At 37.2% G+C, this 24,114-nt stretch overlaps 2 protein-coding genes and 1 long non-coding RNA gene across 4 annotated transcripts; 2 read left to right on the top strand and 1 right to left on the bottom strand.

Annotated features, from left to right (window-relative positions):
• Positions 1 to 17: 17 nt before the first annotated feature.
• Positions 18 to 9,016, bottom strand: LOC131024546 (protein IWS1 homolog 1-like). 2 transcript variants are annotated; one of them, XM_057954061.1, is made up of 11 exons: positions 8,558 to 8,978; positions 7,798 to 8,290; positions 5,817 to 5,933; positions 2,610 to 2,827; positions 2,359 to 2,488; positions 2,208 to 2,270; positions 1,602 to 1,679; positions 1,326 to 1,414; positions 1,166 to 1,234; positions 902 to 1,055; positions 18 to 298 (listed from the first exon to the last, which is right to left on the bottom strand). In XM_057954061.1, the coding sequence occupies exons 1-11, from the start codon at positions 8,575 to 8,577 to the stop codon at positions 206 to 208; spliced, it is 1,524 nt and encodes a 507-aa protein (XP_057810044.1). In that variant the 5' UTR covers positions 8,578 to 8,978; the 3' UTR covers positions 18 to 205. The 2 variants fall into 2 exon arrangements, with proteins under 2 accessions (XP_057810044.1, XP_057810043.1); XM_057954060.1 differs by lacking the exon at positions 18 to 298 and having other exon boundaries at positions 663 to 1,055; positions 8,558 to 9,016.
• A 6,256-nt stretch (positions 9,017 to 15,272) lies between these two features.
• Positions 15,273 to 18,491, top strand: LOC131026023 (uncharacterized). The gene has a single exon (XM_057955802.1). It carries the CDS (start codon positions 15,273 to 15,275, stop codon positions 18,489 to 18,491), a length of 3,219 nt encoding a protein of 1,072 aa, XP_057811785.1.
• Positions 18,492 to 21,336: 2,845 nt separating this feature from the next.
• On the top strand, positions 21,337 to 24,114 carry LOC131024590 (uncharacterized). Its single transcript, XR_009101942.1, has 2 exons — positions 21,337 to 21,602; positions 23,870 to 24,114. It is a non-coding gene; the product is annotated as an uncharacterized LOC131024590 (long non-coding RNA).

Here is a 24,114-nt window from a genome sequence, read left to right as displayed (position 1 = left end):
TTATTTTAAGGGAGAAATTTATATGTAGCCAGTCTTGATAGATATATATATATCTATTTTCTATTTCTTGTACAATAAACACAACACACAACACACAACAACCTAAAATAATGCAAATAAACTGTAGTAGCATACTCAATCTCAAAACATGTAACTAGTACAGCACCATAGATGTTTGGTCCTAGTTAATGCCGAAACGAGAAGATTAGAGATCCATGCCACGACCCCCCACGCTCGGTTTCACAGCCTGGAGTTTCTGCCGCTTAGGTGCTTTCATCTGTTCCAATTTCTTGCTCAGCTGCAAAAATAAAAACATTTTTTTTAAAAAAAAAGACCGCGGTAGCATAAATATATCAGACTAGTGCCCATTCATTGAACATAAATATATCGGACTAACGTGCTGGTCATAGAATTCATACACAACAAATTTTCCTCAAAGAAATCATTACTGCATGGTGAATGAGCTTAAGATGACTATGTGCATGAGGAGCTCTTCTTCTACTTTTAGAAACAAAAAGTTAAGCTAACTGAATTGTATATGAGAATCTCATGCTAATTAGTCATACAAGATTGTTTCTTTGAAGTTCGCTCACTGTCTGATCACCTAAAATATGCATATTCAAAACAGGTCCAAATGAATGGAACATAACCAGAAAAATGTTAGCAGCAGCTAAAAGGGAAAAAGACTCAGTAAAATGATAGCACAATACAAAGAATGTGCACAACATTTTCTTCAGTGGCGAATAAAATCATATGAGCAAGATACTTCAACAGTTTTAAGGAGATCAGGAGAAGTTTTGAAATATTTTCTTACGCTATGTACGCCTGTATATATACTAAGCCCTAAGTTTTGAAAAATGTTGGTTCCATCTGAGACTTGTTTAGTAAAAGAACTATCAACCTTTGCTCTGTGTTGATCCTGCACCTTTCTTTGAGCCTGGGCCCGTACTGCTTCTGGATCAACCTTTGATTGGGGACGGACCACAAAGTCCATGGTCATCGCTTCAGGCCTAGAGGCATGTTGCCTCGAAGACGATGCTCCGGAACTTTGCGCCCTACACATACATGAAAAAGATTAGATGCAAACACTGTGAAGATGAAAAGCATATCAGCAAAACTTTCAATCTAGCTGACGACCGACAGACAGCACGCAACCACTTCTTACAGTGAAAGTTTGCGTAAATCCAGGTCATCATCCTGTGATGCCCCTGCAGCAGCATTACCCATTGTTGCTCTGTAATAGATTAACAAGGAAAAAGTCTCAGTGGTACAGATTGACTCATCCAATAGAGAAGCTTACTCATTAAAGGGAAGATGATAAATACTTTTTAACTGGAGGCCTCCTGTAGGTTTTTTGGACCTCGTAGAATTTCATGTCCCCATAATCCGTGCTCAAATTAAAAACAACTCGGCTCTGTATCAAATTCAAATACATTTTCAAAGTGGAAATGACTGTTAAGCTATTGATAACAAATAAAAACTAAAGCATTTCACTTGACGCATCAAATTTTTAAAAATAGTATATGTAGAAACTGCAAAAGAGGAAAACCAGCCAGGGAGTGCCACATTCATCAAGATAAGAAAATGAATAATTATAATACCCATTTTTCCACCAATTGTTTGGCAAGCTGGCGATTGGCCTTAGTTTCCCCATCATACTTGGAGAAAAACATAACGGCCTGCCAAAAAATGATGCAGCATCAGGCTTAATGCTCAAACTAGCGGCTGAGGCAAAATGAAACCACTGAAGCCAGTGAAGCAGCCAAAAAGAATGATTTGAATGATAATCAGTAAAACAAAGAGAGAAAATTGATAACAAGGTTTCTATATGAAGAAACAATAAGAATTAAGAACAGAACATCATAAAAGTAATGAGTTTGAATTGAACAGTTTAAGTGAATGAAATTTAGAACTACGTCCGAATGAAAGAATTATAATGCAAGGAACACAGGAGTCTAATGCTAGGTATAGAGTGACGGAGTAGAGCAAAGGAAAGAAATACCAAACGAATAAGAAAACACAGACGGCTGGAACAAAAAAAAAACAAGAACAAATTTACTACCTGGTCGTCCCAAATTTCTACCCAGACTGCATGATTCACCCCCTTACGAGTCATGAATAATTTTAATATTAAAAAATAACCACATAAACATGGGAAAACTTAAATACACAGATGCAAGAAAATCCTAATTTGAGCAAACATTAACCTTTCCAACGTTGCTCTTGGCTAGTTGTTTTACGCGGTCCTTCCGGTCCAAGTCAATGTAGAGCTGAAGGTAGCACAAACTAAAACTATTATCTTCCAGTTGTTTAAGTTTGCAAAATAAACCAAAATAAGAGAAAAGCTGTTTTCCCCACATCATTTAGGCACTTGAACACAGCTTCACGGACATTAATATTGGGAAAGCTTCCATCTGGTACGGGCTCGAGCCATTTTTTAAAAACAAGTAAAACTCCACGATCAAGAAACTCTTGCTGAAGGTGTTTTCTGCATGATAAGAAATCCACAAAGCTAGCAGTTTAAAGAAGTTAACTTACAAGCATTGGGACAGGCCTGATAAATTAAGTAAATAATATGCAACCAAAGAAGTAAAGGAAAAATAATCGACCTTGGGATGATATCTGTCAACAGAGATAGATGCCTCAACTTTGTTATGCAAGGTTTCTCCTGTCTATTGAGCTCCGCATCTTGTACAGCAGCAAGATTAAGCTCAGCCAAGACACTGTCGACTAGCAATCTAGTTGCGGAAGGACTTGTTTCCTTCTTCTTCTTCTTTCCAAATTTGAAGAGGTTCTCTATTTCATTGTCCTCCGTTTCCACTTCGGGCTACAAAATAAGCCACAAGAGAGAATAATTAATTCCATAGATTTTCTTAATACCCCAAAAACTGAGCCTGACTAGAATAACCTTTTACAAACAATACACTGAAGCCAAAACACAAGTTGTGAATAAAATAACAAAATACCATTCTTTTAAACTGCTTCGCTTCTGGTTGAGAACTCATTGAACTGAATTTTTAGTGTCTCAATTAGTGACCATGAAGTGAGAGAGAGCTGTGTATGCTTCTGTAGTGCATCTATTATATGCATGTGGCTGTATCTTGGAGGGGGAGGGGGGAGATGAAATGGTTGCAGGTATAGCGGAATTTGGTAGATAAAGACAAATAAAAAGTAAGGCGAGTATAGCGGAATTTGGTTGCAGAGAACAGTTCTACTTTAATGACTTTAGGAATATGTAATATACTAATTGAGAATCCAGCTACAGAGAGAGGGTACCAATTCCTCTTAAAAACTTCTATTCATGAAAATTAAAATGTCAGTAGGATATCCACAGGGGGAACCATTAAGCACTATCTATGGATGCTAAATAATCAACGCGTCTAAAATCTTAAGCAGATCGGACGAGTATCATTCTAGTTTTTAATTTAATATCTACGACACGTCCCCTAATGTGCAAGCTAGTTATTTATTTATTTATCCACGCCCTGCACATGGAAATTTTTTGTAAATAGGTAGCTGTGAGATTTAAACATTGGACCTTCAATTTTGTAACACTCTTATACCATGATTAATAACCACTTCATATAGAAGTTTAAACTAGTACAGATGAGTATCTTTTTTTTTTTGAGAATGACAGATGAGTATCTTTTTAATATTCACTTTAATATCTTCAGCAGAGGATGGCCATTTAATATTTTTTTCCTAAAAGCTCAGCTTGTATAATGAGCATAGGTAGAGATGAGCACAATAAGAGTGGATTTTTAATAGATTCCATCTATCAATAAGAGCTAACCTGTCATGAGTTCCCACAAAAATTAAATTGGGAATGTTAAAGCCAAAATAAGTAATGACGATAATACTCAATAAATCTCGCTACAAATATTAATAAACTGGGTGCAAAATAGGTATTTTCCCACCTAAGTCAATTTCAAAATAGCCAGCGCGATAAAGGGTTGTAGGTGTAGCGGAATTTGGTAGATAAAGACAGATACCGAGTAAAGAGAAGAGGGGGAGAGGGGATTGTTAAGAATAAAGGGGTTGCAGGTATAGCGGAATTTGGTAGATAAAGACAGATAAAAAGTAAAGCGCGGGGGGTGGGTGTTGAGATAAAGGAGTTGCAGGCATAGCCGCATAGCGCAATTTGGTTGCAGAAGAGAACGTTCCAACTTTAATGACTTTGGTTCACGCAATAAAGTTGAGAATTCAATTACAGATAGATGGCACTGGTTCCTCTTAATGATTTCTACATGTGAAATCAAATTATGGAATAGGAAAAAGGGGGAAAAACCAGTGTCCCTATGAGGACAGGGGAACCATTAAGCACTATCTATCAGCATTAACAGCTCAACTCGTCTAAAAGCTTAAGTATCACCCTAATATTTAATTTAATATCTTTAACATTAGGCCCCCGAGTGTGCAGACTAGCTTCCTATTTTTCTTTTTAAATCTGAGCACAGCAATGGAAATATTTCATAAATGTGTTTGCTGTGAGATTAAAACAGCAGACCTTTTGTTCGATATGACTCTTATGCCATGTTTATATAATCACCTCATCTAAAAGTTTAAGATGGTAAAAACAAGTACGATTCTAATATTTAATCTAATGTCGTAAATTAATTTACACGAATTAAGAGGGAGGAGGATTGTGTTTTTAATACTGTAGTGCATCTATATAATGTGTGTGGGTGTGTTTTAGAGCTGTGGCGGGGAGTTACAGATGAAGAGAAGGTGTGTGAGAGGAACCATAGCGATTCAACTTTTATGATTTAGGTTCATATATATAAAACTGAGAGATTACAGATGGACAGAACCAGTTCCTCTTAATGACTCATGTCCATAAAAGTAAACTGTTGAATGGGGGAAAGGGTCAAAGAACCACAGGGGGAAAGAAATAACCATTAATCTAGCTCATTTAAAACTTAAAAGATTAAGAAGATAGATAATTCATATAAACATGTAGCTGTGATATTAAAAATTAAAAAATAAGACATTAAATTTGACATGCTTTAATACCATGTTAAATAATCACCTCATCTAAAAGTTTAAGCTGGTACACAAGAGTACCTATTTAATATTTAATTTAATTTAATTATCTTCGATAGAGGATAACCCGTCGATATTTGTCATGCTTTGGGAAATCTCAACATGAATAACGAGAATAAGTAGAGAAGAATAGGAATGAATTCTAATAGATTCCACCTACCAATAAGAGCTAAAGCCATCACAACTTTTTCCCACAAGCATTACAGGAAAATAAGTTACTAGTTACTACAGTAATGTTCAATAGAATTCATTACAAACATTTATAAAGTGGATGCAAAATGAGTTTTTCCAACATAAATCAATTGCAGCACAGCCAAGCGGTAAGCTGGCAACATCAGATGAGTCAGTAAAAAGCGAGGGAGCACGTCAAACTTTATGAAAACAATTTTTTTTTTATAAAATAACTATTGATAGAAGGATGGGGGGGGGGGGGTATCATCATATAACCCTGAAGGCTACATAGACAAGCATATATATTGTACATGAATGAATGAAACATGTATCAACCGAGATTGGAGGTTACATAGACAAAAATGGGCAGAAGAAAATTGCTCTCTCACGTAATATTCATTCAAATTATACTTATGTTCAACGTCACAGCAATTCACATAAACACTCTTTATTGCAACTAAATTGAAATGCATAAGCAAAAGAAATTTTACAATCCTAAATAATTAGATAAAACAAAATCTACTCCTATAGACGAGAAGATGCATATTCTTAATGTTATGGTATACAACAAATGCATAATCCAAACAAGATATAATTTCGACCTGGGAAACTTGATTCGGAGAATGTTCATTGTCACTTCCATAATGGTGAGAAGGATCTACACCACTGTCATCGATGGGTTTATCCTCATCCCCAGTCCTAACATCATCATTGTCATCCTAAACAAATTTGGGTTAAAACCAATCATTAATTGCCACTCAAAATTTGAAAATATTGCACTTAAAAACAGACATAGGACACATATGGTTGTTAGATTATTAACATAACAAACAGATTAAACTAAACAACCAATGTCATTAAATATAGGAAGAAAAACCTTTCATTCATAGAAACAATAATATTTCTTTTGGAAGTATACGAATGAAGGAAAAGACGATCAACAAAATTGGTAGATTATTTATTGACTTATAGTTGTCATTTGATTACCTTTAGAGATATTATATTCTTGTTTTATTATATATAGAGAGTGGATTGTACAAGGTAGAGATCATTGTGAAATCAGCAAGTAATTCGGCTTTATATTGGGAAAGGCCGTTTGCCCTAATGGGAGAATAACTAGAGGCAAGAAAGAGATCCCTGGGTCACTTTATTTCTTTGTCACTTTATTTCTTTGTTAAGTTCATCAATAAGATTTAAGATTGTTCTCAAAGTAAGTCATTCCATTGCCCTTGACTCTATCAACAGGGAAACATATGACCTTAAATACTGTAACGATGTTTACTGTGTAATCTGTGTAATCTAATATCATAAGTCCTCATAATCAGTCTGAACTAGCTCAGAATCTCCAGTTGTAACACTATAAGAATACGATGGACAGCTAAAAGGCGCCACATGAGCAGGCTGCAACGTTTTAGCTGAACCATCGCCTGCATTCAGTTGCTACAAGAAGAAGTATATACGTTAAAAAAATAATATTAATTCCAATTGATTTATATTTGACCTCATCAAAGTTAGCTAAGTAAGACTAATTGACATTAAACAAGACACGAAAAACTCAATTTGAATTAATATTACTAATACTCCAGAGCTATATCCAATAATACTTAATGCAAATAACCAAAATCAGAAAATTGCAAGTTTAAGAACACAACATGATCTTAAACAATTCAAATTCCTACAAAAAAGTTCAAATTTTACATCTAAATAGTGGAAATAACAATCTTTACAGAACAAAAATAAAAACAGAAGCAAAAAGCTTCTCCAAATTTCCGTAATTTCAATAAATATTCCTATAAAGACGGCAAATGAGATTGTAAAATTGACCGAATATGAAATAATTCCACAATTCCGTCACGTGAATCACTGCAGGTTTATTAGATTTATGGAAGTTCATGAAATTTTCCTATTAAAGTAGCATATATATCATCAAATTAATTCCATGTAATATAATTAAAAAATTGCCCATACGAGACACCAAACACTCACTCAACCTCTAATATATTTTTACTATAATGGTAGCAGATTAGATCACCAAAATGACCAAAAATTATCTAATTCCAAACCTTGCCTATTAAAAACAACATTGAATCTCCATTAACTCGTAAACTTTTCCTATCAAGAGAACAAACCAGATTATCAAATTCACCAAATATGATATAATTCCAAAACTTGACCACACAACTCATTGAAAGCTCATTAACTACAATTTGTTAGATAATCTTAGATTGCAAATGCCACATAAAAGAAACAAATGAAAAAGTGAAACAAGAGAAAAAGGGGGGAAAGGCCCATCCAGATCCCTTAACTATTCAGAAAATTCAAAGTAGGCACTGAAATTCCTTACAAACTAATCTAGATCCCTGATCTTTTAAAAAAGGTGTATCCATTCTATCCCCTTCTTTGGACGGGAAATTTAGTGGTGTTACAGGTGTGTTAGTGTGCGTAAGGTATAACACCATTAATTTTCAAGTCCAAAGTAAGGATTTGATGCACCTTTATCAAAAGTTCAATGGGCTTGATGCACCAAATTTGTAACAAGAGAAATTAATGCAAAACTGAAACAACTGACTAAGGGGATTCAACCTCGCAATTTCCACCCACAATTGCATCCCACATCTCTTTAATCTCATCATCCTCGTCATGTGCCCTTTCCTCACCCCCACGCTTCCGGACCCTGGGTTTCTTCTCTCCTTTTTCCACTTTCCCCTTTTTCCCCATACTTCTCCTATTCTCTCCTTTCTTCTTCTTCTTCATCCCCTTTCTGCCATCTGTGTAGTCATCTCTCACCAATTCCTGAACACCATCGCCATCCAACACAGGGCCTGACTCTCGATCAGATTTAAATTTTATGAGTAGCTTCCGACATTTTGAATTTGAGTCATTATTCACTGGAGTTGGGGCGGGAACTGATCCTACACCAGATTTTATTTTTATGACTAGCTTCCGACACTTCGAATTTGAGCCATCATACACTGGAGTTGGGGGTCTCTCATTGTGGTTAGAGCCAGCAACATTCCCTTCAGATCCGACATTCTTGTCTAAGTCCACCAACAGCTTGCCATCTTCATCACGGTAACTGAATTCATAAACAAAAATTGAGTTTTTAAACCCTAATTTACTCACAAACACACACATCCATTAATAAATTATAGGTAGCAATTAACCTACGGAACTCCCAATTTGCAGTTTATAAACCCTAATTCACACACATTCATATAAGATAGCAATTAACCTATAGAAATTCCCCCAATTTCTACTCAAAACCCTAATTTCACTGCAGAAAAAAGAACTGAACTAGTTAAAAACGCAATTCAACAATTTAAAATCTGGGAATGAGACTTACGGTTCGTTCTCATGCTCCATGACTTAAACTTCAAAATTAGCCGCACAAACAGCAGAACTGAGGAGATTGGGGGTGTGTATATGCATCGAACAGACGCTTTCACTGCTGTACAAATGTCGAGCATCTTTACACGTTGCAGTGCGATTGTTGAACTTTTAATTCGGTTGTTGAGGGATTCCTGGGTAGCGAAGATGAAACAAAAATCCATGTGGTCGAGATGACAGAGGGGATTCGGTGCGGAGACCATGGCATGTAACGATTTCACGCAAAGAAATTGATAAATTGGCGGGAAAATGGATTATGAAGTTCCTAGTTTCGGATTTAGGGAGCCGAATGACTTCCCTCTCCCCGCGTCTGCGTGTGCGTGTGCGTGTGTGTGTGTGCGCGTGTGCGTGTGTGTGTGAGGGAGAAGGAAGGAGTGTATAGTCCTATTATTTTTGTTTGAAGGATATTTGTTTCGATGAGAGTATTAAAAAGTAAAAAAAATATAAAATGATGGAGCACACTTTTATTTTACATAAAAATTTGGGTACAATATAATCGGGTTGCACTATGACTCGCATCTCTGTTATTTGGGAGTGTAAAAAATCAATAACGATAAATGGAGAATGAGGCAAAATTACTTCTGCTATGTGATTGCACATCTACCCCCAAGATACAACGGTTTAGGGATGATAGCTATCCGGTCCAAATATGACAAGTTGTTTATCTGAATTTGTTGGTGAGTAAATCTCATTCTGGGGAGTCCTATTTATAGTGTGTGGAGGGGTGTTGTGAAAGGGTGTGTCTGTAGGGAGGAGACTGACCGAACCAGTGCATGGTTCGAACCATCACACTGTTTCGGCCAAACATAATCCAGACATAGCCAACCACTGCCACGTCAGTAGAGCCCTTCCACCCGAATCGCCTATTCCAAGTCACTGACACGTTATCCGAGTCACCGTTTCAGTTATCAAAACTCAAGGCTCTTCAATGCTCCTCGCGACGATGCGAACGACGTGCACGTGCTCGGCCTCGGTTTGCACCTTCCTCGTAGGAATTTGAATTTTAGCATTAAAAGGCTAAGTCAAAACCCACTTGCGTACACCATAAGGTCCACCATAGAGGAGCACACTAGATTATTCCTTTATGGTAGAGAGCACTTTATAAATAGCTTACAACTTTCTTGTTTTTCCAATGTGGGATAGCACACCACATTTCCATTTAAAATGACTATATTTGGGCATTAATTACTCATTCAATTCTTAATAGATTTGAACAAGTAATTATACCAAATTAATCTACTCAACATGTAGATTCCAAAAATATCATTTAATACCATTAATTACCAAAGTAATTATGTCATTAAATAAGTTATTTATTCCAACAATCTTGACCCAAAATCGCATCCTGACTAAAACCATGTAAATGACAGTATTCGATTATACGAATAACACTGTCTATAATTGACAATATTCAGTAATACAAATGACATTATCTATAATTGACACTATTCAGTTATACAAATGACACTGCATATAAATGACACTATAACATTTGTAAATGACACTATTCGGTTATACAAATGACACTATGACATTTTAAAATGTCATAGTGTCATTTGTATAACCGAATATTATCATTTACACGGTTAGTGACATTTGTATAATCGAATAGTGTCAATTATACGCAGTGCCATTTGTATAACCGAATAGTGTCAATTACAGGTAATGTCATTTGTATAATCGAATAGTGTCATTTACACGATGCGAATTAGTGCATCCCGTTTGTACGATACAATCGGTTGTACCCAAAACCAACTCTTTATTTTGTGAGAGGAATATAATTAAAATGGAGATGATTAAAGATAGAAAGGTAAAAGGTGGTGGAGCCCACTTTCTTATTTTAGAACTAGGACACTTGTTATGGGACAACTTAAAAATGAAACTAGGACACTTATTATGGGACGAATGGAATAGTATCTTTAGTTGTACTGTATTTTTTTATTTTTCTTTTTCGTAGAATATTTTTGTATTTCTAGTTAAGATTTATTAATGTGTAATAAAACTCCAGTAATTAGATTAAACTGAATTAATAAAATTAGTGTATTACGCCTCGAAATTCGACGGAGAAATATTTTATGTTGCAATTTAAAATAACTTGATATTATTTTTATGATAATATAATATTAAATACCTTTTTATATAAATTATTTTGGCCAAGTTTCACAAATAGCCATTTCCATAACACATGACAAACTTATAAAATTATCTTAGTATAATTACGTAATAAGTTTAGTATCAAATGAACTTATTAATGTGATCCTAATCAATTTCATGTAAATACACATGTTGAATGAATTGTATCTAATTTTAAACGTTTGTTTTTTAGATAAATTATAATTTATAAGTATATTATTAAGATGAGCAGTGACATCCGAAAATAGGAAGACCAACCACAGAATCTAATTTTTAAATGTATTAGAATCATATATATGGTGATAATATTCACTAATAATAATAATCAATTAAAAATTATGATTTTTCTATTATTCCCCTACGATTCACGGTATAGGGCACATTGTTACATGATTAGGTCCATGATAGCACAATTTACCTGTGTTCACGGTCAATTGTCACAATAGTGTTGTTGTCATGGTCGCACGAATACACGGTCCTCGTGCACACGATTTTCCTGGAGATTGTAAAAAACGTTTGTAATAAATTTGATTATACTACTACAATTAAGTACAAAACAACTAGCAAGTCCTATTTATAACTTAAAATGCAAATGGAACCATACAGTATTAATATATATATATATATATATATATATATATATAGGGTGCAGTTATAGTGAGAACCACAATTATCGTGAGAACATAAGAACCAATAAAATTACTGCATTTGCTATACAAATTAATGCATCCGCTATTAAATTTAATGCATCCGAAAAAAATAATTTTTTGCTCCCTTCAGAATTCGAACCCAGCATCTACATCCATCCACCAAAATGATGCATCCACCGTAGATCTTGATGATCGAATGACTTAAAATGGTTCTCCGTTCTTATTTTATTAGTGGTTCTTATTTGAACCTCTCCATATATATATATATATATATATATATACAACTGTGTACTGCTGAAATAGAAATTTTATTAAAAACGAAAGAGCAAAAAAACAAGAAACAAGCCTAAAGTCTTGAAAACACAGGCGCAAACTGAGGGTCGGACCTCATGAATGTGGTGAATTCAATATGTTGTATGTTATATAATTAATATAGATTAAAGAACCTATATATTTAAAAGAGAACGCTTTTGAAATAGCCATTTTGAAGAAGGAAGCACAATATTTGGTCACTAATTGAAAAAACATAAAATCTAGCCATTTATTACATGTAAAGACTGTTTTGCCCTTAATTAGGGCGGACCGAATTCGGGTCGAATTCGAGTTTGCGCGCGGGTTAGGCACATATGACACTATTTTTTTGAGCACACATATGGCATTATATGTGCCAACCAAAAAAATAAAAATAAATAAATAAATTTAAGTATATGTCACTAATGACACTAATATGTCTATAAGTACTATTCGTGCAACAGTACATAAGAGAGTATATGGCACTAATGGATTAGTGGCCATAAGTACCATTCGTGCAACACACTAAATAGAGAATCTAAACCTTAAATGGATAATTAAACTCTAAATGGATAATCTAAACCCTAAATGATAATCTAAACCCTAAATGGATAATCTAAACCTTAAATGGATAATCTAAATCCTACAGGAAAGTGTTTAAAATGGTCATATAACTGTACACATCTAAATAATATCAGCACACATGTATATGGCACTAATGACACTAATATGGCCATAAGTACCATTTGTATGACACTAATGACACTAATATAGCCATAAGTATCATTCATACAACACTGAGCATATGGCACTAATAGTGCCATGTGCGCCTAACCCACGCGCAAACCTGAATTCGACTCGAATCTGGTCAACTCTAATTAAGGGCAAAACAGTCCTAAAACGTAAAAAAATGGCTAGATTTTGTGTTTTTTTCAATTAGTGGTCAAATATTATGTTTCCTTCTTCAAAATGACCATGTGAGTATATTGTTTCTATTTAAAATACACACAAGTTTCTTTTTATTTATGTTTTCAAATGGTGAAATTTAATAACCAATTTATTTATGTTATGAATTACTTATAAATTCAATATATGGAACTATTTATTTTAAATACATCTTATAAGTATATTATATTTAATTATTTCATGGTGAAGTACAATAAGATCAATACAAGAATGATAATTTATTTTAAACTATTTTTTATTACCAGATTAAACTGGAAAATTTATTTATTTCAAATACATCTAAATGTCATTTTATTTGTTTTATATTGCCAACGCGCAGCTGAATGCGATGGTTCCAGGAGGGAACGTTGCTGACAAAACTGTGGAAACTGCTGCCAAACAGCCTGAAAGAAACTACGCCGCGGTGGTCGCTCCCAGAGCACGCAAGCCAGACATCCCCGCTTACAGATATCAAGCTTTCAATACAAGCAATCTCAATGGAGTTGATACTCTCAGAATACCGAAGGAATTCTACAAGCAACGCGTGGCTGAATTCAAGCATGCTCTCATAGGAAGACTGATGCTTCGTAAAGGGATTAAGCCACGTATGGCGCATGAACTTAAAGTGGAATTGCAGCGCATTTGGCAAGTTCCAAATGACTGGCAATTAATACCCATGGGTAAGGGGTATTTTACTCTGAAACTTGGATCGATGGACGATAAGAAGATGGCTAAGAAAGTGTTGATTCAAGAAGTTACGGGTGGCCAATTTAGGCTACGTGAATGGATCCCAAAATTTAACCCCTACAAGGAGGCTTATTCTTTGGCACAGGTTTGGGTTCGCATTTATTATCTTCCCATTGAGCTTTGGCATCCGGAAGTTATTTCTGCAGTTGGTCGATATCTCGGATCTCCTTTAAAGATTGATGCCTCTTCGGCGGTTGGAGAAGTAGGACATTACGCGCGGGTTTTGATTGAAATAGATTTGTCCTTACCACTTCGTGAATATGTCATGATTGAGGAAGATGATAGCTCTCTTTATGTGGAATTCAGTTATGAAAATCTACCTGCTTTTTGTACTAGTTGTAAGATCACAAGGCATTCTATCGATAAATGTCGAAGAGCGAAAGCGGAGGACGTTCAAGTTAAGGAGGGGGGGAAAGACAAACCCAAGCCGGATTCGTTGGGTGAGCTAAATAAAATCCAACAGAAGGCTGTGCAGCAGAGGGACAATAGTTTGCAACAGAAGGCGGCGGCTGCATGGCAACCTAAAGAAGTGGTGAATGATACTCAATCGGGAGACAACGTAGATGGCCTTATTGAAGACCTGGACGTTGGGGTTACGGATGATACTACTGAGAAAAATCCTGAGTCTTCACAGAAGGATCGGAGTGGTAATTCTGGGCCTAATTTGCTTGAGGAAATCTTGGTGGCTGCAAAGGATAGTGAATTATTCCTACTACGGATCACATGGATAATGAGATATCTCACCTGAACTCCTCTTCAGGAACTTTTATTGCTGATGATCCGGCAACAGCGATTACGGAAGGGGATTCCTCTTCTTTGTGTCTTAAAGGAGGGACGTTACAGGAGACGGACTTAAAAGCCTTAGCTCTTGAGAATGCCGTGAAAATCCAGAGACTCAAATCTTTTTTTAAAGAGATTCCTCAAGGAAATGCTGCAAAGCAGGGTCGTGGACGACCGCTAGGAAGTGGACGAGGAGGAAGAACTCTACACACTCCGGCAACTGATTCAATCAAGAGCAGGCTTCGCAAATCCATTGACTTGGGTCACAAGGTGCATGATTTTGTTGTTGAGCAGACTGACGCGCCGAGTATCCGAACCATGCATAATATGGCAGCTAAGAGCTGGGCCGCTGAAATGGAGATGTGGGACACCCCATCACCAGACTTTTAATTCTCCCTGATGAATTTGCTCGTTTGGAACGTCCGGGGCCTTACGGACGAGTCTAAACGGCTTCTCAAGTAGCACTGTCGCTCATTTTCTCCTCTTATCTTAGGTATCGTTGAACCTAAATCGAAGTTTCGCAAAATACAGATGAATTTCTGGCATTCTTTGAATGTCACTCCACGACATCAGAATTGTAGACTGCCGCGTCGCTCTAATATTTGGTTTTTGGCTCAGCCTTCTGTTGCCACCACGATTATTTACTCCTCTGATCAGGTGATTGTTTCTGATTGTTCTTGGCAGAATCTTCGCTTCAGAGTGGCAATTATACATGGGGCCAATGATGCGGTTCTCAGACGGAAACTTTGGGCTGATCTTCTTAATTTTATTGATGGGAACACAGTTTTTATTGGCGACTTTAACGCGGTGAAAGGCGCTCATGAGTGGCTTAGTGGGGTGCTTCCTTCTCGAAGTTCTTGTGAAGATTTTTGTAGATTCATTGATGATACGGGTTTCCTGGAACCCTCCGCCTCGGGTTTACAATTTTCTTGGTCGGGCAGAAGGTTCTTCCCCAACCACGTGGAAACGCTCTTGGATAGAGATCTTGTCTCTTCTTCTTTCGATAATTTATAGTACTCTGTCAATACTCACGTGCTGCCGAGATTTACGTCGAATCATTCGGCCATCGTGCTGCAATGCAAACCTCGTTTGGCACCAGGAAAGCGACCGTTTCGTTTTCAGCACATGTGGGTGGAACATCCTGGTTTTTTGGATCTGGTGCGAGACTCTTGGGCTGTTGCTTCTAACATTCCTTGCCCAATTTATAAAGTGATGTTAAAATTGAAAAGGTTAAAGTGTGCTCTCCAGGAGTGGAATAAAACTACCTTTGGCAGCTTGGATGCTAAACTAGCTGAAGCTCAGGAGGAGCTTGCCTCGGTTCAGGCTCGGATTTCTAGAGATGGTTACACGGACGCTAGTTTCGACGAGGAAGTCACTAAGCAAGCTGTCATAAATACGATGCTTACCAGAAAAAACATCCAGCTACAGCAACAAAGTCGTATTAAGTGGTTACAAGACGGAGATAGAAACACGGCTTTTTTCCATAAGGCGCTTCGTCAGAGGAAATCTGGACTAGTCATTAGTCATCTAAACATTGCGGGTGCCGTGGTGTACGAGCAGTCGGTGATTGAGCGTCACATTGTGGAGCATTTTACTACGCTTTTCTCGCAAGGGGTGACCAGCAGCGTGGATTTGGTTGATATTGAAGCTAATATTGATTTGCAGGTCAATGATGATCATAATAGGGGCTTGATTGAGATCCCTTCTGATGAGGAAATCACGGCGGCAGTCCATGACATGGAAGCTAGCAGTGCTCCGGGTCCTGACGGGTTCTCGGGGGTGTTCTTTCATCGTTGTTGGGACATCGTTAAAGAGGATACTATTAGGGTTGTGCGGTGTTTCTTCCTGAATTCATATCTCCCTAATGGTTGCAATGCTAATACTCTTGTCCTAATTCCTAAAGTTGAGGCGGTGACCTCGGTTTCGGATCTCAGGCCGATCATTCTTTCGAATTTCTTCTTCAAGATCATTTCCAAAGTTATGGCGGTCAGGCTCAACAGAGTTGCTTCTGATATTGTCTCCCAGAACCAATTTGGCTTTATCAGCGGTCGGTCTATCCACGAGTGCATCATGCTCGGTTCTGTAGGCTTTAACTGCATGAATCGCACCAATCGCAGCGCAAACATGGCTTGCAAAATTGATATCAAGAAAGCTTTTGACACCATGAGCTGGGACTTCATTCTCAAAGTCTTTCGTGTTTTGGGTTTCCATGAAAGATTTATCCAGTGGCTTTCCATCATCTTTAGCTCTCCTAGAATTTCCATTTTATACAATGGGCATCTCAGTGGCTATTTTGCTTGCACCAGAGGGGTCAGACAAGGAGATCCTCTTTCTCCTATTATATTTGGTATAGCCGAAGATCTGCTTAGTCACTTGATCTTGAATTGTGTTGCTGCGCGGCGTCTTACTCCGATGAGTTTCAGTAGATCGATGTTATTTCCTACGCATCTACTGTACGCAGATGACATTCTCATCTTTTGTAGGGCCTCCACTCGTAATGCCAAAACGATAAAACACATTCTAGAGTACTATGGCGAGCTGTCAGGGCAAGTTTGTAGCTTGGAGAAATCACGCATTTATTTTGCGAAAGGGGTCTCTACTTCTATGAAGCGTGGGATTAATCATGTTTTGAGTTTCACTCAAGGAAGTGATCGTATTATTTATCTGGGAGAGCCTTTGTTTGTGGGGAAGCCGAGGGCCTCTCATCTCACTAGCATCAAAGATAGAATTGTTCAAAAGTTTTCTAGATGGGCTGGCTTGCACCTTTCAATGGCCGGACGCATTTGCCTTGTGAATTCGGTCATCCAGAGCTCTTTAACTCACACCATGATGGTCTACAGCTGGCCGAAGTCTCTTCTCCATGAGATTGATCGAAAGTGTAGGAACTTTATTTGGACGGGGAATACTGAACAAAAACCCTCTTGTTCGGTGAAGTGGAGCAGATGCTGTGCTATTAAAGAGGAGGGTGGCTTGGGGATTCGCTCGTTTACTTTAATGAACAAGAGTTATCTCATGAAGCTGGCGTGGAATATGATCAAAGGTAATTCTTTTGCCCACAAAGTTTTACGCTCTCGCTATCTTAAACCTCATGGCTATGATAAAGATAATGTGGCGAACTCTTCGGTTTGGATCGGTGTGAAACATGAGATTAATGATCTGGTGGATGATTCTTATGCCGTGGTGGGAAATGGAATGCTTACACTCTTTTGGCTTGATGATTGGCTGAGGTACAAGATTTGTGACAAACTTGGAATCCCAACTTTCTTATGGGGTTTTCTGCAGCATTCTATTTCCGATTACTTTTTTGATGGCTGTTGGCATTTTTCTGCAAACTTTGTTGAAAGTTTTCCGGATATTGTATGCGATATTCTGCTCATTCCTTTGAGTAATGCGCCTGACGAGCGCTTCTGGAAACCTTCGTTGCGCGGGGATGTCACCTTTTCTCTGGCCTTTGCCAATATTTCGAATAGATATCCCAAAGTGGTTTGGGGAAAGTGGATTTGGGATCCGGCGGTGCCTATACGCCGTTCACTTACCTGCTGGCGTCTCATTCATGGGAGGCTTCCCACGATTGATTGCTTGATTAGACAGGGACTTATTGCTCCCAATGCTTGCCCTATCTGTCTCATTACTGCGGAGTCTATCAATCATATTTTCTGGGATTGCACTAAGGTGATGCCGATTTGGGCAACTCTTCTGGGTTGGTTCCGACAGTTCGATCTGTTAGATTGCCCGGACATTCATAGCTTCTTGGTTATGGCGTGGAACGCGACCTTTAGCTCTTTACTGCAGAGATTGTGGAAGATTGGTATTCTCAACGTTATTTGGATGATATGGACTAGCAGGAATGCCTGCATTTTCGAAGATCAGAAGTTTAATGGAACTAAGATTCTTAGCTTCATCATGACTGCTTTCAAGGATGCAGAGGCGTCGCCTTTGAAGCTTGGGTATATGGCCAATGAGTGGAGCGATTACCTCACTTTACGTTCCATTGGAGTCGCTTCTCGGCCAGCACCTCCTCCAGATTACGTTTCTGTACATTGGTGGCCGCCAAATATTGGTTGGATTAAAGTGAACACTGACGGCTCTGCATCCGGTTCCCCGGGTTTAATTGCTGGTGGTGGGGTGTTCAGGGATCACACTGCTATGGTCCAAGGCTGTTTTCACACTAAAGGAGGATCGGGCTTTCCTTTTGAGGCTGAGTTACTTGCGGCAATCACAACCATTGCTATCACTTACAACCGTGGATGGCGCAAGCTTTGGCTCGAGGCGGACTCTTTGTATGTGGTTGGTCTTTTTCAGCAGCGTTCGATGGAGATTCCTTGGCGTTTCATCAACTATTGAAAGGAGACGTTAGCTCGTCTGCAGGAAATCACTTTTCGTGTTTCACATATCTATCGGGAAGGGAACGCAGTGGTGGATCTTATGGCAAATTCTGCTAGACAAGAGGGATGTTGGAATTATGGAATTGCGGTCATTGAGGATGCGGTCATCCGAGACATTGCTAGTCACAGTCATATTCGTCGCGTTTAATCCTTGCCGTGGGTGCTGATGTTTTGCTGGTGTCGAGTTTTTTGTGGCCTCGTTCCTGTGGCTGCCGGGCACCGTGGCTGCCTTGGCCTCTCCGGGCTGTTTTTTGTTTGTTTGGTGTTCTGTTTTTTAGCCGGAATTACTTGGGAACGATGGTCAGGCCGGAGTTCCTGAAGTAGTTCCCCCCGCTCGTCTTCTTGCTTTGTTGAGTACTCTTTTTCCTTTTTATGACGTCTTTCTCGTAAAAAGGTTTTAACGAGGCTCGACCCATAGTTGGCTTCTCTGTGCCTCCATGGGTTCGTTTTCTTCTTCTCTTTATAAAATGCCGCCTTTTAATTAATATTGCCAAATTTAATTGAAGAACCTATTTATTTCAAATATATTTAAGTATCTTTTTATTTTATTGTTTGAAGTTAAGTATGCTTTTATTTAGATTTTTAAATGATGAAGTTTAATAATTATTTTTAGATTCTAAATTGTGAATTTGAATATAAATTCAATATGAGAATTTATTTACTTGAAATACATTTTATAAGTATAATTTTTCTCATGATGAAGTTTAATAGAAGATAAATGTGGGAAAATGGATGACTAATGTAGACCTCGGGATTGGGCTTTTTGTTTAGTTCATGAATTGTTGAAGTTTAATATATTTCCAATGTGGGATAGAGAATTTCAGATAGCTAAGAATGGAGAATGAAGAATGTGCTACCTAGGATTGTAGATGAATGTGGCTTCAATATGTATTATTATGTGTAATTAATAGATAATATATTGAACACTTAAAAAAAAATAGATAATATATTGAAAAAACAAAGGAGGAGAAAGGGTGCAGGAGACCGACTCTATATGTTTTGTGTATATAATTATTCATATATAAGACATTTACATAAATATTGTATGTATATAATTTTCCTTTTACCTTTTTTTCTTTTCAAATTTTCGTTTTCCATGCCCAATCCCACACTTTACATATCGATATTGAACATCATTATTATTGAAGTGATAAGATTTTTTTTTTGAGCGAAAGATATGATATATCATAGGAAATCAGGATTTTTCATACATCGATAAAAAAAACAGACGATAAAGGAAGGACACGGGTCCTAAGAGCAAAGTTAGCTAAGCCATCCACAACTGCATTTCCTTTTTTTGGGTCCAGCTAAAAGTCAGTTGATGCATGTTTGAGGCGCAAAGGTGGATTTTGTTCAAAATGTCGCCCATATATGACATGTTAGCTACACCTCGATATAAAATCCAAAAGAGTCTCTGACAATCCGTCTCAACGATGATGTTGTCCTTCCCGAGTTCTCCACAAAGCCGAATCCTTTCTAACACCGCGAAATCCTCTCCTTCCTCAATTGAAATCGCACCCGGGAAGAAGCCATATCTGCAACCCTCAAAATTGCCATCCACATCATGAAGAACCGCCCCAAAACCTATTCCAATACCACTCGCAAAGGCCGCATCACACGACACGTTCTACTGGCCACTCCCATACCTCACAAAGGGGACATGATTTGATCTAGCAGTAGCCGCGCAGATCAACCTTGACCATCTGTGTCTTTGAGCAATCTCGAAGCAATCTTGGTGGCTGAGGGTTTTGCCTTGAAAGACAAGGAGGTTTCGAGCATACCAAATAGTCCATAGCAAGGTGGCAAAGAGGTGGTGAGCCTCCTTATCTTGTAGTCATCGGATATTGTAACACCCCGTACTTTTATGAGTAGTAGTAGTGTCGAGACACTACAGAGAGTACTACGGTACTGAGATATGAGATTATAATTAAGATGAGATGGAGTTATGACGATAAATAGAGATATTGAGTATTAGAGTTACATTATTTTGATGAGACGAGTTATTATTCTAGATGGAGATATGAGTCTGATAGAATCAATGATGAAGATAGATAGTGAGCAGTTTGAGAAAACGAGTTGAGATAGAGATGCTGATTGAATTGAGAAAAAGGGCATAATTTATTTTTCCCTATGACGGATACAGTGGTATCCGTGAGATTAATTGTCCTATTGTTAATAGGAACATCTGATTAAGAATAGAGTTGAGATAAGTGAGTGAGAAACCTTATAGAAGGGAGAGTCGATCTAAGAGATGATCTAATTGAGAGATGATTGCTGATTGCTTCGATGTGAATTGTATCCGTGTTTTATCTGAGATTGTTTGAGTGATTGTCTACGTGACTACTTGTTACGTGTGTTTGTATGATGATGTGCGTATGATTTTTTTTTTCGTGTTATGTTAACACGGATTATTTTTGAGATTTTAGAGAACGAGATTATTTTTAAAATCGGGAAATAGCATACAACTATTATTATTTTGCATATCAGTATTTTATGAGAAATATTTTACTGAGACATGAGATGTGATATTTTCGAGTACACTATTTTTGGTGTTACTATTTTTTTATTTTATCACATGAGTAAATAAAGTGTAGTTTTATTTTATTAAGAGAGAGATACATAATTACATTAATTCCACTAATACTACACTTGAGATGTTTTTTTTTTTACCACATGCTTATATCTTAAATGGCAAGTGGATTAGGAGGTTGGAGTTAAGGGGACATGCATTAATTGTAAAGTGAAAATGTTGGGATAATATTTTGATACAAGTGGGATTAGATATTTGATCAAGTTATTCGTCGTAATTCTACCAAGAACTCACGCACACCCCATCCCTTCTCTTCCCCATTCTCGACCCCCCCCCCCCCCTCCCCCCCATCTCTCTCTCAATACTATATTTTCCTCCATTGTTGTCCATTGAAGAAAGCTTAGAGAAGCTTCATCAAACACTACTATGAAATAATCCACCATCCAATCCAATCAAATACTAGCATATCTCATCAAATTCAAGAAGCTAGAGCTAAGATCAAAGTTGGAGCAAAGTCTTGATCACCTTTTAAATCCCTGAGTAAGTGATCTTAGATTATTTTTTTGATCATATTAATGATATGTGAATGAGTATATGATCATGATTGAGCAAGAAAATCACCCAACTTATTTCTATGAAATTTTCGAAAATTTGGGGCTTGAAACCCTACGAAATTTTGTTGTTTATTTTCTTGAATTGGCTTGAGTTATATGATGATTGATGATTATTGGGATGATATATATGAATATCTTGATGATTAGCCATGAGATATAGATTTTCTATTAGGTTAGTTTACCTAAAATTGGGATGTTGAGATCCTATGGATCAATTGATGTATTGATGATGGATTTGAGTTTATGAGATGATCTAGATGATTAATGATGGATGAGATTGAAGCTTGAGGTTGAGAAGTGAAAAATGAAAAGTGTTAGTTTGAGGAAGAAGATGACATATATGTGTATCTATATGTGATCTTGTTATATGATGTTGATTTATGCTAATTGGTAACCTAGGATGTTAGATCTATGATTTGATCAATAGGTTATACATGATTAGTGATATTTTCAAAGGATTTAGTTTAATAAAAACTAGGGTTATTAATAAATCTATGTGTTAATTGTGTGAAATCAGTTAAGTATATAATCTTGAGCATGAAATAAATATATGTTGAGGATATTGGCTATGGTTTGCCATGAGAATTTAATTGAGTTAAAGTGAGATTTGCTTTTGCTTTGAGTTGATGTTCGAGAATGATATGAGATGAGAAGAGTCTAGGTTGAGTATATCTTTTGAATCGCTCGATCGTTTTGATGTGGTTGAGCATTTAAAGAGTTTGAGATGAGATTTTGGTGAAATTTCGTAGGCCTACTGACCTACTGTGATCGATGGTTTGTCGATGTCAAATAGCTTTGAAAATTTTATATCAAGTCCCTAGATTAGTCTTAAGTACCCTGGTAAAATTTCAAGCCATTTAAACTTAGTTTGATATTTCTTTAAAATACAAAACCTAAACTGCACATTACTACCGAGAATTTCAGAGAACAGGGGAAAGAGTCATTCATTTCAGTATCTTCCTGTGTGATCTAGCTTTCCAAATTTTATGGTATCAACCTTATTGTGTTAGCTAGATATCCACCAAATTTGAGCCCATTTTGACAACGTTTACTTTTTTTCAAAAATTGTAACTTTCGGTTGCACAAAACTGCCAGAAATGGTAGATCGTGATAAAAACGTCATATCTCTCAAACCACTTCGAGGTTTCGACTCTACTTTTTTTTATATGAAACTAGACTCGAAGATCTTTCTTTCGGTATGAGTCTCGAGTCCAGGAGATGTCGGAGTCAGAACAGATTAAATTTTGAAGTTGAGTCAGTGTAAAAACAGAGCATGTTTTGATGATGTTTGATTGTGATTCTTATGTGCCTTATGTGATTGTGTTGCCTATGTGTCTGAATGAGATTAGACGAGCCTTATATGAGAGATAAATCGAGACTTAGAACCATGATTTTCTTGAAACCTATCCTTGAACTTAAGGATTTGAGATGAGTGGAGAGTTTATATAGAGTTGAGTAAGGAGATAGAATATGAGATAGAGCATGAGTTAAGGCTTGAGAATTAGTCAATGAGTTTCTAATCGAGATTCATTTTATGACATGAATCTTCGATGATGATGATGATCCCTAAAGACACAAGCAGAGCAAGGAAGTAAGTAACTTCGCTTTGACGGGAGATTTTGAGTAAGGTCTCCAGGTGGGCATTATTTTGAGTATACAGTTTAAGAGCTTTTCTAAACTGTTTTAAATTATGATGAAATTATGAGATGTTTTGATGTTTTGAGATTATGATGATGTTTGAGAATTATTGACTTGCCAATAGTTTTATGATGATGTTGAGCTTGTATGTTTACCCTCTACTGATGAGTTGAGATGAGATGATCGGGTCCAAGGCAGTTGATAGCTATCCTGCCAGGGCTAGTGTACACTGAGGTGACTGTGAGCCGTTGAGCGAATCGGCCGGTCACGGTGCTTGAGAAGGAGGCCTACTTCTCAGTACCTGAGTTGAGATGATGATGAGTTGTAGATGTGGTACTTACTTGCTGAGTTTTGACTGCCGTCATTCGAGTCATTCATTCATTTATTGATGATGTTGAGTTTTAACTGCATGCACGGGATTTTCTAACTGTTATCCCTGTGTTTTGCTGAGATGTGGCAAGGTCAATTTATAGCTCTATGAGCAGCTTTGTTTTCGGCGATATGCCCACTGAGTATTTATGTACTCACGCCCTGCATGTATTTCTAAACATGCAGGATAAGCGGAGGGGAAGTATGGTGCGGTGCTGGTGGGGAATGTTTCGGGTTGACGTTTTCTTTCTCTATCATATGTCTGTTTTGTCGATAGAGTTTTGATATGAAGTTATGTTATATTAAATCAAGCAGTTTACTCACGATTATGTGTCTTCATACATATAGTCAGTTCACCTTTTGTTATCACACTCTGAATATTATGACTCTACATAAAAATTGAGCTATACTTGTTTTGCTTTTCATGTTGA

This window comes from Salvia miltiorrhiza, chromosome 5 (assembly GCF_028751815.1).
Source record: "Salvia miltiorrhiza cultivar Shanhuang (shh) chromosome 5, IMPLAD_Smil_shh, whole genome shotgun sequence".
In the NCBI taxonomy this organism is placed as follows: domain Eukaryota; kingdom Viridiplantae; phylum Streptophyta; class Magnoliopsida; order Lamiales; family Lamiaceae; genus Salvia; species Salvia miltiorrhiza.
The sequence above is the reverse complement of the archived record's forward strand: the minus strand, read 5'-3'. Positions and strand labels throughout refer to the sequence as shown.

Coding starts and splice junctions, on each gene's coding strand:
- LOC131024546 (XM_057954060.1), bottom strand. CDS start 8,577: ATGGAGCATGAGAACGAACC. Junction 8,291..8,557: donor ATGGAGCATGAGAACGAACC/GTAAGTCTCATT, acceptor TTATGAATTCAG/TTACCGTGATGAAGATGGCA. Junction 1,680..2,207: donor CCAAGAGCAACGTTGGAAAG/GTTAATGTTTGC, acceptor ATTTTTTGGCAG/GCCGTTATGTTTTTCTCCAA.
- LOC131026023 (XM_057955802.1), top strand. CDS start 15,273: ATGTGGGTGGAACATCCTGGTTTTTTGGATCTGGTGCGAGACTCTTGG.